Below are 18,409 nucleotides of genomic sequence, written 5' to 3'. Positions count from 1 at the left end.
AACTCTATTTGTACTGAGTTCTTTATGCTTTCATTAAATCATATTGGCGCAAATCACGTATAAGTGTTCGACGAAATCGAACTTAGATAACATCTAACATTTATGTGTAACTTACAGTGTGCCAAGCAGTATCCTTAACTTCAAAGAGAATAATTGGCCGATTCCTCACAACCACTCTAAGAAATAAGTACTGTTACCATCCCCATTTTATACACGTGGAAACTGAGGTTCAGGATCAAGATTATGCAGCTAGTTAAAGTGGAGTTGTATTCAAATCCAGGCAGCCTGCCTCAGGTTCCATGCTTTGAGCCATTACACCTTACAGCCTTGCGTTTTCAAATTTAACAAGAAAAGAAACAAAATCTTGATTTGTGACATAAAGCTTCTTATTCGGTTAGATACAAAGAGTTTTGCTGGAGTTGGAGATGAAAAACATCCAGAACGTCCTTGCTCAAAACTTAAGTGGCGGACAGAAAAGAAAACTCAGCTTTGCGATTGCCATTTTAGGAGATCCTCAGGTAAGTAAGTCAGACTAAATTTGGAGATGAATTCAAAATTTCAAAAATGAAACTTTGGTAGTGGTCCAAACCTTTTATTTGCAAAGGACATCTGTGCCAAGGGATTGATGATAGAACATGAAATATAAGAACAAAATCTTAACTACTGTATCCTTTTAAATATGTAAGTAATGTCGTTTCTGCGTGTTTTCTGGAAGAACTGTGCTTTACTGGAAACACACTTTATATACATCCCTCCTCGGTAGGTTTTCCTATTGGACGAACCAACTGCGGGACTGGATCCCTTTTCAAGGCACCTTGTGTGGAACCTCCTGAAGGAGTGGAAAGCAGACCGTGTGGTCCTCTTTAGTACCCAGTTCATGGATGAGGCTGACATCCTGGCTGGTAACTGCCGATTTCCTTTAAGTGTCATCATGAGGTCTTTATGAGACTTGGGAAATATGGATTTGTATCCTGAGCAGCTGTATTTTATAATCTGGTCATCTAGTTGTACCTAGCAATCCAAACAGCTGGTAATGATATGAACTGGGCCCGATGAGTCTCACTCCCAACCTTTTCCATGTGTCTCCTAGAATTTTCTATCATTTGATGTTACAAGGGCATAATCTGCCAGGAAACTCAATTATTGTGAAGAGAGAGTCTGTATTCTAATACATTAATCCTTTTACTCAAAGTTAAGGTACACTGACTTGACATATTCGAATAATGGTTTGGTCCATTAAAATAGATAGTGCCACAACAGTCTATACTAGAAGACGTATTCACATAACCTCCCGGAGTGGTTAGATGGCAAAACAATAAGCTAAAGTCTACAAGTAAGATTAAAGTGTGCCTGTTTCAATGAGTTTTTATGAAGCGCTGTATTTGAAAATGCAGGGGTGCCTGGGTGGCTCAGTCCGTTAAGCATCCGACTCTTGATTTCAGCGCAGGTCATGATCTCACGGTTCATGAGGTCAAACCCTGCTTCAGGCTCTGCTCTAACAGCGTGGAACCTGCTTGGGATTCTCTCCCTCTCTTGCTGTCACTCCCATGCTCTCTAAACCAACAAACCAACAAACAAATAAACAAATAAACTTCAAACACACACAATAAAGAAAATGTGGAAGCTCCTAAATTAGAGTAGAATCGTGGTTACCTCTTGGGAAAGAGGGGACGACTTCTTACGAAACTTTCTTCTTTGCTTCTTCCTTTTCAGATCGGAAAGTGTTTCTCTCCAGCGGGAAGCTGAAGTGTGCAGGCTCTTCTCTGTTCCTCAAGAAGAAATGGGGCATTGGATATCACTTAAGGTAGAGCCACATGAGGAGGCTGGGAAACTGAGAAAGGCACATGATGTAAGCACGATGTTTGATGGAATGAATACATTACAGCACAGGTGAAACTCTTGATCTGTCCCACACCGATATTTGCATGTGCATATGTGGAGATATTTACACACATATATGGAATTGGTCTGTATATAGGAGAGAGGTTGACGGGTAGATTTTAGAGACTGAAAATACAAGGTAACAAAAAAGCCGAGATAAATGTGATAGAAAATCCATCCACAGCACGCTGTTAAGGAAGGTTTGGATTGAGGGAACTTTCATGGCTGACACGTGGTATTATCCACCCTTCTCCCCCCTCACCCACGTGTTAACATCGTTTCTTGAGTAGGCTCCTTGCTTCTACTTGATCTCTCAGTGGTGCTATTCATGTGCTTGCTCTTCTCTCCGTCCTCTTCATTTTATTTTTATCATTATTTTCAATCAACTGGGGTTGATGGAGTCATTCAGAGAGAAGATGCGTACCATCATTTTATTTAAATCTTGAGACTTTTGAGATAGAAACTATTGCTATTTTTATTCTATAGATGAACATAGAGTGCCCCGAGAGAGCCAGGAATTGAATCTGGATATTTTTAACTTTGAAGGCTAATATCCAGATCTGTATTTTAAATTGATGTTTATTTATTCATGAATTGGTCAGTTTGTCAAAAGTATAGCTCTAACATATGGCATCTGTAACTTAAATATATATATAAATATATATATATATATATATATATTTACATATATATATATATATGACACAAGAAACAAAAAAAATTAATGGCTCCATTTTATCTATCATAATCCAAATTTTGTTGTCATATGAAACTGGTGTGGCCCACCCTATTGTGACTTCCATATTACTCGCCTTTAGTTAAAAATTAAATATGCGGGGCGCCTGGGTGGCTCAGTTGGTTGAGCGTCTGACTCTTTATTTTGGCTCAGACTGATCTCACGGTCATGGGATCGAGCCCCATGTCCGGCACGGCACTGAGGTTGGATGGAGCCTGCTTAAGATTTTCTCTCTGCCTCCCTCTGCCCCTCCCCCACTCCTGTTCTCTCCCTGTCTCTCAAGAAAAAAAGAAAAAAATACACATTGTTCATTGCACACGCCTGTCGTGACCTACATTTCCCCTTGTCCGAGCTTATTTCCAGAGGCTGGCAGTTTTCTTGGGTCGATTCCCTCCTGTTTTCGTCCTATGGAGTTATTTGAATGCTGTCTCGTGTAGCTTTTGCTAATCTTCCAGCTCCGTGTATCGTCCCGGTGTTTCATTTCCCCAGGCACATTGTTTGAGTTGCTTCTTGGAAATGAATTAAGCTCTCTGCAACTCGGTTTCCTCGCTGACAAAGTGGGCATAACAATTCCCAGTTGCAAGTAAAGGTTAGAGAAGAGCGAATGACGTCGCGCCTGGTACAGAGCATCGAAAGAGAACGTGTTCTCTAAGTAAAAAACGATGGTCAGGATCCCTGCATACCCAGGTATTTAGGTATCGCCCGTGGCCTGCTTCCACGTTGCAGCAGCAATGTTGAAGATTTGCAGTAGAGACCCACTGGCCGCAAAGCCTAAAACATTTACCACGTATTCCGTTTTCAGAAACGAGCCTACTGCCCTCCATTTCTGAGCTATAGGCTCCCCGAGGAGGGTACATTTTCTGCTCCCTCAGTCCTCTCTGGTGCCCAGCACAAGTTGTTGTAAGTAACCAAGAAGTATCTATTAAATTGTTTTTATTTCAGGGGGCAGCAGCACCATGGAGAAGAGTTACGATTTGGGGGGTGTTATTTAGTGTTGTTTTTTTTTTTTTTTTTTTTTGCTTCATTCTCTCAGTGAGTTTCACTGCCGCTAAAAATGAAAGGGATTCTCATTTGTTCTTAATACGCACCAGTAAGCGTAGTTTCGATGTAAGCATTTGATCAAATAAAATAGCCATTTTTTTAAAAAGAAAGTTTATTTGTTTATGTTGAGATAGAGAGAATACAGGCAGGTGAGGGGCAGAGAGGAGAAACAGAAGCCCAAGCAGGCTCCGTGCCGTCAGCGCAGAACTTGGTGCGGGGCTCAAACCCACAAACCGTGAGACCGTGACCTGAGCCGAAATCGAGAGTTGGATGCTCGACCGACTGAGCCACCAAGGTGCCCCTAAAGAAGCCTTGTTTAAAGGACTTACTAAGTACAGACATCACTATTACCCAGTTCTTCAGACAGCCTTAAACGTCAGGAATCGTTATTCCATTTTGCTAATGAGCAGACTGTCCAGATAGGGCAAGCAGCACACTTCAAACAGCAAAACCGAGTTTAGAAGCCAAGTCACTACTGGTATTTGTCTATTGTATACTTTAAAGCCTGGATTCATACGTTTTTGTTTGTTTTTCTACGTTACGGAAATACCCATGGTATTTTTTAATGGATAGACTGTTCTTCTCTATGATTCTGTGTTCTTGGTCAAAGTTCTGGGGTTAGCACTGCAAAGAGAGCAAAAATTAGTGATCTCAACGACTCACATCCACATTCATCCACAATTCATTTCTGTCTATACCCCATTTCCTTCAGAGCATTTACTCCTATTGCATTTACTACTAATCATTTATTTTTCTGTCTGTTTACTTGTTTTCTCCCTGTCTCCCCACCAGACAGTAAACTCCGTAAGAACAGGGCAGCACTTTTATTCACCGCTGTACCCTCAGCATTTAGGGAAGTTTTTGTCACATACTAAGAACTTAATAAATCTGTATGGAAGAGCCAGTTGAATAACGGAAACTGTTTTGTCCCTGCCTATCAAAATCCCCTTCTGTTTTCCCAATACAGTAATCCTATTCAGCCAAATTAAACTCCCTTTGAAAAATCTTCACCATTTTCCACTTTGTGTAGTCCTGCTGTGTCCCTGCTGTCTCTACTGTGCCACTGTTCTCCTTTTAAGGACTTGAGTCAATATTAACTTGCTCTGGGCATCATCTCTAAATAACCTGACCAGTGGTTCTGATTAGCTCCCTCTGCCTTCTCCTATTACATTTATACGATCTGAGATTTTTTCCCCTTTATTTCAAACATGAAATAGAAGTCATTGTCTTCATGCTATTGAAGACTGTGTCAAATAACATATATCTTTCTTTTTTATTTTTCAAACACCAGTTTGCAGTTGAATGAAATGTGCGTTCAGGAAAAAATAACATCGCTGGTTAAACAGCACATCCCCGATGCCAAATTATCAGCAGAAAGTGAAGGAAAACTTGTCTACACATTGCCCTTGGAAAGAACAAGTAAATTTCCAGGTAAGCACACTGTGAAATGAAATGTGTAAATAAAATTTATAATCATAGTGATAATTCTTACAGCATGTATTGAGAGCTTACAATGTGTTCAGGCATTTGAAACATGATGCAAATAAGACAGTGGTTGGATGTTTTTATCAATTGTAGGAAATATTATATTTCAGTAGTTGCACTGTAATGTCTGGGCATTTTAGGGAACTCTTTAAGTCATTCATTCCCTCTGTGGTGCATAGCAGAATCTTCTAGTGTTCGTAACTGAATGAACACAAGTGGTTGAAAACGTCTGGCTTAGCCATTACGTTAAACAGCCCCGTGATTGGTCCTTTTCGTTCTCGACAGGATTTTTGTGATATCTTTGGGGTTTTTATGCCAATACATAAAAGTTTACTTTAGGACCACCATTTTGAATTCTTTGTCGGGTAAATCATAAAGCTTCATTTACGAAGGTCTGTTTCTGGAAGTTTCTCTTGTTTCTTTGTTGGGAGCATCTCCCACTGATGTCTCCTCTTCCTTCACACCCTGTGTTGATGTCTGCACATTACGTAAAGCGGGCACCTCTCCCAGGCTTCACAGGCTGGCTTTCTGCAGGAAAGGGGACACCGGCGATCAGCCTGGTCAGAGATTCGGAGGGCTGCCATCAACTCTTTTGAAGCAGGCAGCTGTGGTTTTTGTCTGTGCTGAGCCAGAGAGTGAGTAATGGCACCACGTAAACTATAATAATCAGGTTTGTGTGATATTGGCACAGTGATAGACACGTAGACAGAACGGAATAGAGAATCCAGAAACAGACCCACAGAGATACGCCAGGCCAATTTTCGACAGAAGTGGGAAAGCAATTCAATGGAGGAAAGTTAACCTTTTCAACAAATGGAGCAAGTGGACCCACAGGCATAAACGTGAACCTTTATCTAAATCTTCTACCTTAGGAGCGCCCGGGTGGCTCAGTCGGTTAAGCAGCCGACCTCGGCTCAGGTCATGATCTCGCAGTCCGTGAGTTCGAGCCCCGCGTCGGGCTCTGTGCTGACGGCTCAGAGCCTGGAGCCTGTTTCAGATTCTGTGTCTCCCTCTCTCTGACCCTCCCCCGTTCATGCTGTGTCTCTCTCTGTCTGAAAAATAAATAAACGTTAAAAAAAAAAATTAAAAAAAAAATGGAGAAGGGATTAATAGTTGCCATAGGGTTGGGAAAAGAAGGAATCAGGAGAGATGGTTGCAGCTGTAAATGGGTAGCATGATCTTTGTGGGGATGGGAATATTCTGTATCTTTTTCTTAAATGTCTATTTATTTATTTTGAGAGGGAGAGATATCGAGCACGAGCAGGGGAGGGGCAGAGAGAGAGAGAATCCCAAGCAGGCTCTGCACCGTCCGTGCAGACAGGGCCTGACGTGCGGCTCAAACCCGCGAACCGTGAGATCGTGACCTGAGCCAAAACCGAGAGTCGGACACTTAACCAACGGAGCCCCCAGGCACCCTGGAAATGTGCTGTATCTTGATTGTATTTTCACTAGGGTGGTTGTGATCATTGTACTGTGGCTTTTTAAGATATTACCGTCGGTGGAAACGGAGTGAAGGGTACAGATCTCTCTGTATTATTTTTTTTTTTTACAACTGCTTGGGAATCTAAAATGAGCTCAACATAACAAGTTGAATTAAAAGAGAAAGAAAAAGTGCACTTATTATGTATGTCATTCAGAAAACCTGCTCCCTGGTAGAGAGGCCCTCTAGGAGGGCCACACTGGATGGTGGAAGAAATTAACTGGGCCATACGTGTGGTTAACAGACACATAGATTAACCCCACAAAGTCAGTCACATATTCATTTTATGGCGACAGCACAGGCGTTCCTTAGAGCCATGGGGCGAGATGTTAATCAAATCCTGATTAATGTGTTTTCACAGTCGTTACAATTTGGAGGAGGTTTGTCCAATTTTAGGGAAAGTGAAGAATGACACAAACCACTCATTAGCAGTTTGAATCTCACCTCTTTCCTGCCTTTCCATACATAGGACTCTGATCAAGACAGAAAGCTTTTTTTTTTTTTTTTAATTTTTTTTAACATTTATTTATTTTTGAGACAGAGAGAGATGGAGCATGAACCGGGGAGGGTCAGAGAGAGAGAGACACAGAATCTGAAACAGGCTCCAGGCTCCGAGCTGTCAGCACAGAGCCCGACGCGGGGCTCGAACCCACGGACCGTGAGATCGTGACCTGAGCCGAAGTCGGCCGCTTAACCGACTGAGCCACCCAGGTGCCCCAAGACAGAACGCTTTTAACTTCTGCTTTTGCCCAGGGAGAAACTATAGGTGGAAGGCTCAGGACTTCTATAATCCTGCTAGGATTTAAAATTAGGTTTCAATTCAGGCTTCATTTAATTAGCTGCTATTATTCAGATCCAGACAGGCAGAGACAGTGTTCATTATGTTAAGAACAGTGGCCGATGCAAAAGTGGCTTTGGTCAACGAACTAAAGGGTACAGGGACAGAGCATCGCGGGAGGAGGCACCAACCTCCAGTTTCCCACTACGACAAGATGCCCTGAGTCCATTCTGCGTTCTTGATGACATCTTGTGAATTGTTTCTTCCACAGTCAAAAGCAGAAATAGAAAAAATTTTTAAAAAATAAAAGATTTATTATTCGTGTCCTTCCTTTAATATAGTTTTTTGGAACTGAAGAAGGTTCTGTACCATCGTATCAATCCTCAAAAAATTAGTTCTCTCCGTTTTGTTGGCTAAAGCACAAATGGCCCTGAAAAGAGTCTTCAGTTAATTAGAGTTGAAAAAACCCAAAGGTCCCCTGTTCATTAAATGTTAAAAGTTACCATAATTAAGTTAAAAACAAACCTAAAAATTTTTTTTTAAATTTTTTAATGTTTATTTAGTTTTGAGAGAGAGAGAGAAAGAGAGACAGAGCATGAACAGCAGAGGGGCAGAGAGAGAGGGAGACACAGGATCTGAAGCAGGCTCCATCCAGGCTCTGAGCTCTCAGCACAGACCCTGACGCCGGGACTCGAACTCAAAAACCACAAGATCACGACCTGAGCCAAAGTCGGATGCTCAACTGACCAACCCGGGCACCCCTAAAATGAAATTTTAACATAAATATAAATGACTATAAATTATTATTTGATCAAAGGAGGTTAATATATGAGCTGTCACAATATAAATTTTAAAATACAGTATTTGAAGAGTAAGTACGTACTATGAAATGTTAGCTTTTAAAATGTATACTTTTATTTCATACCTTTGTGCTTTGTCGCATGAAAAGTTGTCTTCACTTGTGATTTTCATAGTTTGGATTTGCTACTGTACGTGTTCTTTAGCGCTTTACGAGGATCTGGATAGGTGTCCTGGCCTTGGAATCGAGAATTACGGTGTTTCCATGACAACCTTGAACGAAGTGTTCCTGAAACTAGAAGGAAAATCAGCTGTTGATGAATCAGGTAAATAAAATGCGTGACTGATCATGTCAAGGTATTCACAGCACCTAGTGCAGTATATATTTCCGTAAAACACTGTTACATAGATGTGATTACAAAATGTGGGGTTCCGTGATGATCAGGTCCTTTCCTAGACAAGGATACATGGAGCCAGACTGCATTCCTGTCACATTATACCTGTCCTGCCAATATTGCCTTATTATTAAAGCTGGCCCATTTTCTTCTATCCAAGGCTCACTGCTGCCTTCATCCCATTTCCCAAGAGCAATTTCAGACAAAACATGTATTATTTTTTAAAACTTTGTTTTTAATGTTTTTTTTAATTTTTTTTTTTTTTTACATTTATTTATTTCTGAGAGACAGAGAGAGATAGAGCGTGAGTGGGGGAAGGGCAGAGAGAGAGGGAGACACAGAATCCGAAACAGGCTCCAGGCTCCGAGCTGTCAGCACAGAGCCTGATGCGGGGCTCGAACTCACAAACCGCGAAATCATACCCTGAGCTGAAGTCGGACCCTTAACTGACTGAGCCACCCAGGTGCCCCAATGTTTATTTATTTTTGAGAGAGAAAGAGAGACACAGCATCAGCAGGGGAGGAGCAGAGAGAGGGAGACACAGAATCCGAAGCAGGCTCCAGCCTCTGAGCTGTCAGCACGTTTATTTTATTTATTTTAAATTTATTAAATTTATTTTAAATGTATTTAGTTGAAATCCCTCTCTTCAAGCATTCTGAATATGGCCTCCCTGGTTTCTGATGAGAAGCCAGCTTTAGATTTTACAGAGAATATCTTGTGGGCGATAACGTGTTTTTTCCCCCTGCTGCTTTCAAGATCCTTTTTTTTTTTTTTTTTTTTTTTTTTTTTGTCCTTGGCTTTGACACCTTGACTGTGATGTCTTTAGGTGTCGATCTCACATTTATCCCACTGGGAGTTTAGTGAGTTTCTTATATGTGTAGTGAATGTTTTTCATAAAATGTGGGAAGTTGTTAGCCATTATTTTTTCAACTATAATTTCTGACCCTTTTTCTCTAAACTCTGCGTCTGGAACTCCCATTAACCCAGTATATGTGGTCGTGCATATTAGAATGCTTGATCGTGTCTCCCATCTCTCTGAGACTTTTTTTTTTTCATTATGTTTTCTTTCTGTTCTTTAAACTAAATTATCTCACTTCTTTTGAGTCATGTTCACTGATTTCTTTCTTCCGCCGAAAGAAATCTGTGGAGCTTTTATTTTTTTCAGTGAACTTTTTTTTTTTTTTAATATTTGTTTATTTTTGAGACAGAGAGAGAACGGGGAAGGGTCAGAGAGAGAGAGGGAGACACAGAATCCGAAGCAAGCTCCAGGCTCTGAGCTGTCAGCACAGAGCCCGACATGGGGCTCCAACTCACAAACCCTGAGATCACGGCCTAAGCTGAAGTCGGACGCTTAACCGACTGAGCCACCCAGGGGCCCCTTCAGTGAACTTTTAAATTTTTTTTTTTTAACGTTTATTTATTTTTGAGACAGAGAGAGACAGAGCATGAACAGGGGAGGGGCAGAGAGAGAGGGAGACACAGAATCCGAAACAGGCTCCAGGCTCCGAGCTGTCAGCACAGAGCCCGACGCGGGGCTTGAACTCACGGACCGTGAGATCATGACCCGAGCCGAAGTCGGACGCTTAACCGACCGAGCCACCCAGGCGCCCCTTCAGTGAACTTTTAAAATCGGTTCATGCACTTTTCAGCTCAAATCTCTATTTGGTTATCTTAAATAATTTTTACATCACTAATTATATCCCCTATTTGATGAGACATTATTGAAATACAGTAAAGCTTTGCTTTGTGAGCATAATTTGTTTCGGAAACGTACTTGTAATCCAAAGCACTCATCTATCAAAGCGAATTTCAGGAACCATTGGCTCAGTTGTGATCATGTGATGCTTGGCACCACATTCTATTCGTACTGCAAGGCACCACTCATGTATCAAGTTAAAATTTATTGGAAACGTTTGCTTGTCTCACTAAACAAGTTACTTGCAGTCCAAGGTTTTCCTGTACTTGGTGATTTATAAATGCGTCGTTCGATGTACGAACATTTGTGGATTTCCTAGATGTTATTGCTGTTGACACATAGATCATATTCCAGCACAGGCAAAATTCTAGAGCTCCCTCTGTTATGCAAATTTCTCAACAAGAAATGATATCTACCTGATTTTCAGCTTGCTGTCACTTTTTGTTTACTTGTTTTGGGGGGGTTTCGGCTTTTCTGCTACTGGGGAGTCAACCTGACTCTCCATCCTTGACCATGGCTTACCACGCCTTGGGAGATCGCTCCACCTTTCCACCCTACACCCAGATGTCAGCATGCCAGTGTATTGTACCCAGCCAAGATCCATTCTGCCTCAGTATATCTCTTTCTGCTCATGTGTCCTGTAGCCAGCCCCTGGTGGATTTCCTTCACAGAGGAAGGCCCCATGTACCTTGACGATGTCTTCCACAAGTAAAGAGTCTCTGCACTTTAGCGTGGATCTTTCTCAGCTTTTCCTTCCCATCTCCAGCCTTTGGTGTGCTGTTCCCATGTATTTGGTGAAGTTCTCATGGGAAAGGGTTGGTAAATGATGTAAATTCATTTGGGGACGTGAATACCACGTGACTCTAGTCTGTCCTACCAGCCCATACGTGACCATAAGAGTTTGTTCAATGCCCTCTCCTTATTCATATCTAAAGTGGTTCTTTCCTTTTCCCATGCCTCTAGGATGAAAGGAGCCATGGGTATCATCTCCCTCGGAATGAGTCTTCCCTTTATGGAAAAAAAAAAAATTTTTTTTTTTTTTTACTTTCTTTATGCTCGTATCTGATGGGTTAAAAATAACTGGTATATTCTCTCGGTAAGAGAGGTGACAGTCTCTTGGAAGCAGGAGATCCCTGAATTATTCTTTTAATATACTGTTGACCCCTACCCATAAGATCTTTACATCTTCTTCAATAGTAACTGGAATGGTGTGTTTTTGTGTCTGTGGTTGAACATTTATGGGCGTGTGCTTTCTGAGGTTTGATATCAGGCTTGTTTTAACACCATACAATGGACAGCATCCTGAGTCTCCAAAGACTGTTGGGCATATACAAGAGTGCAGCCTCCAGTGGTGTGAACAGATTTGAAATCCCACCAGTGCCAACAATTAACGGTTGATCCCGTTTGTAGCATGTCAATTCGTAGGTTGTTTCTCTAGGCGAACACCTGAGGTTATTTTTCCCTTGCAAGTGACACCTCTAGGCACACTACGATCTCGCGTGTTTGCCCTGACCTCTCGAACGTGTTGTCTGTAGCCAAATGATCGAAGATCTCCTTTCTACTCCTTTTGTTCAAGGCATCAAACTTCCATTCATGTTTCTCACTCATGGCGGCTGCCAGAGCACCACACAATGCCCACAGTTACGCAGAAGACTCTAGCAGTGTGGACGACACAAGCTCCTACATGCAGTAGGCTCCATAACGTCCAGCTGGAGCCCAGTTTTATGAATAGCATTTTTTCGTATTTTGCAGATATTGCCACGTGGGGAGGAGCCCCGTCAGAAGGAGCTGGAGACACAGAGAGGCTTGTTGAGACAGAGCAAGTTCTCAGTTCGCTTAATGAGATAAGCCAGACCATAGGCGGAATGGCTCTTTGGAGACAGCAAATCTGTGCGATCGCAAGGGTTCGCTTCTTGAAATTAAAGCATGAAAGGAAAGCTCTTTTATCACTGTGAGTGTCAGAGTGCCACGGGGGGTTTTTTCAGTCGATACATTAAGAAAACAAATCTAAGATGTAAAAACGAGAGAAGACCATCAAAAAATAAAAAGAAGGTTGGGGGGGGCGCCTGGGTGGCTCAGTCGGTTAAGGGTCCGACTTTGGCTCAGGTCACCATCTCACGGTTTGTGGGTTCGAGCCTCAGAGCCTGGAGCCTGCTTTGGATTCTGGGTCTCCCTCTCGCTCTGCCCCTCCCCCACTCACGCTTTGTCTCTCTCCGTCTCTGAAAAATGAATAAACCTTTTAAAAAATGTAATTTTAGGGGCGCCTGGGTGGCTCAGTCGGTTGAGCGGCCGGCTTCAGCTCGGGTCACGACCTCGCGGTCCGTGAGTTCGAGCCCCGCATCGGGCTCTGGCCTGATGGCTCAGAGCCTGGAGCCTGCTTCCGATTCTGTGTCTCCCTCTCTCTCTGCCCCTCCCCCATTCATGCTCTGTCTCTCTCTGTCTCAAAAATAAATAAAAAAACGTTAAAAAAATGTAATTTTAGGGGTAGGCAAAGGGCAAAATACTCAAGAAAAGAGTCCAAGAGCTCTGTGTTGAATTTCCATAAATTCTTGATGGTATCACGTTCTAATCTGCTCAGGCAGCTTTAAAGGTTAAGAAATGACTGTGCATTCACACTGGCACTTTTCTCCTGGGTAGGCTCTTGATTCTCGGATTTGGAGTTTGCCCTCTTCTCACAGAGATCATCACCATGAAAGTGTATCAACAGAGCTACGCTTGGGAACTTTCTCCTCGTTTGTACTTCCTGGCTCCTGGACAACAGCCACGTGATCCTCTCACGGGATTACTGATCATCAACAAAACAGGTAATAATGTGGCGAATACTCCATTCCCAAGTGCATTCAAGGTTAAGAGAAACATAAAGCATGTAAGAGAGAAAAAGAAACTTTTGACTTCCTCCGTATAAAACTGTTTATGAGGCTTGAGGAGGGTGAATGCAAGTCCAGGAAGGTAAAGGGGACTAGGAAAGGACTTGCCAAGGAGACATAAACTTTCTGGTGGCTGTGGGCAAAATGAAAGCATTTGTATCAAAAAAAAAACACGTTTGTGGGGCGCCTGGATGGCTCAGTCAGTAAAGCATCCAACTCTTGATTTCAGCTCAGGTCATGATCTCACAGTTCATGAGTTCAAGCCCCGTGTTGGGTTCTGTGCTGACAGCGCGGAGCCTGCTTGGGATTCTCTGTTTCTCTCTCTCTCTCTCTCTCTCTCTCTCTCTCTCTCTCTCTCTGCCCCTCCCCTGCTCAACCTTTATCTTTCTCTCTCAGAATAAAGAAATAAACATTAAAAAAGACACATTTGTAACAGCTGGAGCTAGAATTCATGTGCTATTCCATTTATTCCAAGGATACAGTCCAGTGGTTTTCAGTGTATTTCACAGAATTGTGTAACTCTCAGTACAACTCATTTTTTTTGGAATCTTTTTATCTCAAAACTTTTTTTAAAAAAATTTTTTAAAGAATATTTTTATCTCAAAAAGAAATCCCATGCTCATGAGTACTCATTGCCATTTACTCTTCCCCAGCTCTGAGAAACCACAAAATTTCTGTTTCTACAGATCTGTGTTACCCTGGACATTTAATATAAGTAGAATTACACAACAGATGATCTTTTATGACCGACTTCGTTCACTTAGTGTGATGTTTTCCAGGTTTGTCTATGTTGTAGCATGTTTCAGTATTTTTTTAATTGTGGAAGAATTCCATTGTGTGAATATGCTACATTTTATTTTTCATTATATGATGGATAGTTTCTCCAAATTATTGGTTATTATGAGTAATGCTGCTATAAACGTCCATGTACAGGTTTTTGTATGAACATACATATTTTTTTCACTTCTTTGGGGTATAAAACCCAGAAATGGAATTGTTGGGTCATATAGTGACTATATTTAACCTTTTGAGGAAAGGCCTAAGTTCTTTGAACGGGCTGCCCCAATTTACGTTTATGCCAGCAATTTGTGAGGGTTCCAATTTCTACACATTTTCACCCAAACTTGTTATTTCCTGACTTTTTTTTTTTTGTCATACTCATCTTCATATGAATCAAGTAGTATCTTGTAGTTTGATTTGCATTTTGCTAATAGCTACTGACCTTAGGCATCTGCCCATGTGCTTACTGGCCAGTTGTATATCAGTCTTTGCAGAAGTGCCTTTTTTCTTCCTATTTAAACAATGAATCATATGTCCTTCTTATTGAATCCCAAGTGTTCTTTATATATTCTAGATACAAGTCCCATGTCGCATGCAATAGATCCTCATCATTCACAGGTTATGTACTTGCAGACTTCTCTAGTCAGTAAAACTTATTTGTGACCCCAAAACCAATACTCATGGTTCTTTTGTAATCATTCACACACATGCTCAGATCAGTGGACAGTTTGAGTCACCTGATACACACTTTCCAGCTGAGGTGATACTCTGTTTCCTTGTTCAGCTCTCATACTGTAACTAAATATCCTTTCTGTAGTCTATTGAATGCTACGTTTTCCACCCAAGTAGAGTGCACAAGTGCTTTCTAGTGTCCCTGAGTCAAGAAGGCCATGAGATACCTTCCAGAGGAAATATGTGTGTTAAATAAGCTTCGTTCAGATATACATTAGTGTCGTTGGCTTTGAGATTGCTGTTACAAGTCAACAACATATATACCAAAACATATATAAGATATGGCGATCTCTTGATTGGTCAAAGAAATTGTTGCAACCAGAGGCTCACAGGAACCTAAGCCATAATTAAGAATTCACTTGGGGCGCCTGGGTGGCTCAGTCGTCTGAGTGTCCGACTTCGGCTCAGGTCATGATCTCGCGGTTCATGAGTTTGAGCCCCGCATCGGGCTCTGTTGCTGACAGCTCAGAGCCCGGAGCCTGCTTCAGATTCTGTGTCCCCCTTTCTCTCTGCCCCACCTCTGCTTGTGCTCTGTCTCTCTCTGTCTTTCAAAAATGAATAAACACTAAAAAAATTTAAAAAATAAAGAATTCACTAATTCAGTGTTTGTGGTGACTTTATAGAATATATGTACCATGAATAATAAGAGTCAGTTGCAAGTTTTCTGCAAAAATTTTGCTTCGTCCTGTAGATTGCCTTTTCATTTTCTCATTAGTGTCCTTTGAAGCATAATGTTTTAATTTTTTTAAGTTCTTTTTTTCTTTTCTGAGACAAAGGCAGTGTGAGTGGCAGAGGGGCAGAGAGAGGGAGAGAGAGAATCCCAAGCAGACTTTGCACTGTCAGCGTAGAGCCCGTTGTGGGCCTTGAACTCACCAACCATTGAGATCGTGACCTGAGCCGAAATCAAGAGTTGGATGCTCAACCAACTGAGCCACCCAGACACTCTATAATGTTTTAATTCTTACAAGGTCCAACTTATTTTTTTCCCTGGCTTGTGCTTTTGGTCTCATATCTAGGTAAGCTTTACGTAACCCAAGATCACAAGGATTTACTTCTATATTTTCTTCTAAGGTGTTTTTACTCTTAGTAGAGTAAGAACTCTTAGTTCTTCCATGTAGGTCTGTGATCCAGTTTGAGTAATTTTTGTGTATGGTGTGAGGAAGGGACACAACTTCAATGGCTATTCAGTTCTCTTCAGGGGACTGAGTGGCCACCAACCTTTCTTATTCCTTTCAGTCCCATGTTGCATAAACTCCATCCCCCCAGGTAGTGAGAGGACTGGAGTCCTGGTCCATCCACTCCCTACTTATGAGATGAAAGCTCTATCATAGGCACGTGAGGCCAAAAATAAGGCCAAATCATCCTTATCCCAGTTCTTCCCAAGAAGATACTGTAGGCCTAGACGTGGCTTGATGAAGGATTCTTGAGTTCTTGGCTATATCCAGAGTGAAGCTTCTATCAAGCTAATTGAGGATAGGGACTAACGGTATGGATTTTTAGCTCAAATGCCAGTTTTTTAGTGTTCTTACCCAAACTTACTAGATTTTCTTAATTTTTTTTTGCACTTTCTGTGTGCCATTAAGACAATCAAGAGATTTTTAACTTGTTGGATTTTTAGTAATTTTTACAAGTTATGGTTGCTTTTCTGGGAGAAGGTCCATGAAGCTCCTCCTACCCTCATTCAAACAGCTGTTATCGAGACACATTTTGAAAGTCAATTAATAATCTAGCAGTAGTGAAGTGAGATTTAGCGATTTCCGTAGTTGATTAGTAGCGATTACCCGTGTCATTAAACCCTTAATGTTTATGGCCACTGATTGCAATATTCTAGATAAAAACATCATTCCAAATGCCATATGGTGCTCAAAAAAAGACTTTCACCTTTCACGTTAGCAGTAATCAGAAGCGAATAAATATATTATGAACTAAACTCCATCACAAGTGAATAGATTTTTCATTCACAGTAACAAGTATGTTCTTACGTGGAAAGCTATCCTGACAGTCCATATGGCAGTAAGGATCACATAATGACATTAATTAAAATTTTATTGTACAACTTGACATTGATTTTCTTAGTTTTATGACACACCTAATATATTTAACTGCAACGCAGGGGCAAGCATTGATGACTTTATACATTCTGTGGAGCATCAAAACATAGCTTTGGAAGTGGATGCATTTGGAACTAAAAATGCCGTAGATGACCCATCTTATAATGGAGCCATCATAGTGTCTGGTAATGAAAAGGTATGTTGGTCTCTGTTTCATAATTTTTCCCCAAGATGTGGAAAACCAATACGATATCGATGTACTCAGCTTTCCATTTCAGGATGTGAAATGAAAAACAAAGAATGCTTGCATTTATTACTCAGTGAATTGTAGTCATTAACATGATGAATAATTCATATTTTAATCATTGTCTACCAACACAAGCTGTGTGTATTAGCAAAATAAACACTATATAATACCCCCTGTCAAGTGCATATTTAAGTCCAAAGAACTCAGATTTCCTCTCAAGGATTTTAGAATACATATTTTCTGAAACTTCTGTTTTATTCTTAAACAATAATACTTGATGCTAGCCTTCACCCAGATGTCTGGTGTCCTGAAAATTAGATTCAGTCTATATGCTTGCTCTGTTTTACTTACACAGTGTTTGTGTTTTGCTTTATTTGACACCATTTAAAAAAAAAATTTTTTTTTACATTTATTTATTTTTGATAGAGAGAGATAGAGCACAAGTGAGGGAGGGGCAGAGAGAGAGGGAGACACAGAATCTGAAACAGGCTCCAGGCTCTGAGCTGTCAGCACAGAGCCCGACGTGGGGCTCGAACTCACAAACCGCAAGATCATGACCTGAGCTGAAGTCGGATGCTTCACCGACCGAGCCACCCAGGCGCCCCTATTTGGCACCATTTTAAAAACAGGATTTTTTAAATTTTAGATATTGAATTTTGACCTCTTTAGCAAAAAAAAAAAAAAAAAAAAAAAAAAAAAAAAAAAAAGACCTTTGAGAATTTATAATTTTGCTTTTTATATTTTAGTGTTACAGATTTTCATTAGTATGCAATACCAAAAGACTAAATTGCTTCCCAGTTCTCATGGATATTATTAGCAATGCACTGCTTGGAATGGTTAAGCCATCAGCACACATCCAAACTGATAGAAGTACATTTTCAAGCGTAAGTATACTGACTCTCTTCCATCAGGAATCTGGTCTCTCCTGCACCAAGAATGTCCCAGGTCACTCTTTTAAGTGCTGCAATCTCGTTCTTATTGAGTAAATGGCTGCATAATAAGTCACGACTTGGTTCATGCTAGCTCTCTGGTTTTAAGAAATCAGTACACTTTTTAGAGCTTCAGTGTTTTCAGTAATCTCTATACCCAGCAGGGGCTCAAATTCGCAACCCCAAGATAAGAGTCGCACCAACTGAGCCACCCAGGGGCCCCTGGAGCTTTTTTTTTTTTTAACTTTTTTAATGTTTTATTTATTTTTGAGAGACAGACAGAGACAGAGAATGAGCATGGGGAGGTGCAGAGAGAGAGGGAGACACAGAATCTGAAACAGGACCCAGGCTCTGACAGCTCAGAGCCCAACACGGGGCTCGAACTCATGAACTGCAAAATCATGACCTGATCCGACGTCGGATGCTTAAGGGACTGAGCCACCCAGGTGCCCAGAGCTTTAATTTTTTAAATGCAAAACAGAACTCTTTTTCAAAGGGAATGTGAGGTAATGA

The 18,409-nt window shown here is 41.2% G+C and overlaps 1 protein-coding gene across 6 annotated transcripts in view; it reads left to right on the top strand.

Moving 5' to 3' along the window:
- Nucleotides 1–18,409, top strand: part of ABCA8 (ATP binding cassette subfamily A member 8) — a 91,574-nt gene that overhangs the window by 49,075 nt on the left and 24,090 nt on the right. For all 6 annotated transcript variants that reach the window (XR_013552218.2, XM_060645586.3, XM_060645585.3 and 3 more), the window contains 9 exons: nucleotides 399–518; nucleotides 764–902; nucleotides 1,714–1,804; nucleotides 4,950–5,089; nucleotides 8,406–8,525; nucleotides 12,043–12,241; nucleotides 12,928–13,094; nucleotides 16,783–16,916; nucleotides 17,714–17,851. Coding sequence is in view for 5 of the 6 variants with exons in the window: in XM_060645586.3 (XP_060501569.3) it covers nucleotides 399–518; nucleotides 764–902; nucleotides 1,714–1,804; nucleotides 4,950–5,089; nucleotides 8,406–8,525; nucleotides 12,043–12,241; nucleotides 12,928–13,094; nucleotides 16,783–16,916; nucleotides 17,714–17,851 (1,248 nt within the window). In the remaining variant the exon portion in view is untranslated. The remainder of the gene's footprint in view (nucleotides 1–398; nucleotides 519–763; nucleotides 903–1,713; nucleotides 1,805–4,949; nucleotides 5,090–8,405; nucleotides 8,526–12,042; nucleotides 12,242–12,927; nucleotides 13,095–16,782; nucleotides 16,917–17,713; nucleotides 17,852–18,409) is intronic.

This window comes from Panthera onca, chromosome E1 (genome assembly GCF_046562875.1).
Source record: "Panthera onca isolate mPanOnc1 chromosome E1, mPanOnc1 haplotype 2, whole genome shotgun sequence".
In the NCBI taxonomy this organism is placed as follows: Eukaryota; Metazoa; Chordata; class Mammalia; order Carnivora; family Felidae; genus Panthera; species Panthera onca.
The sequence above is the reverse complement of the archived record's forward strand: the minus strand, read 5'-3'. Positions and strand labels throughout refer to the sequence as shown.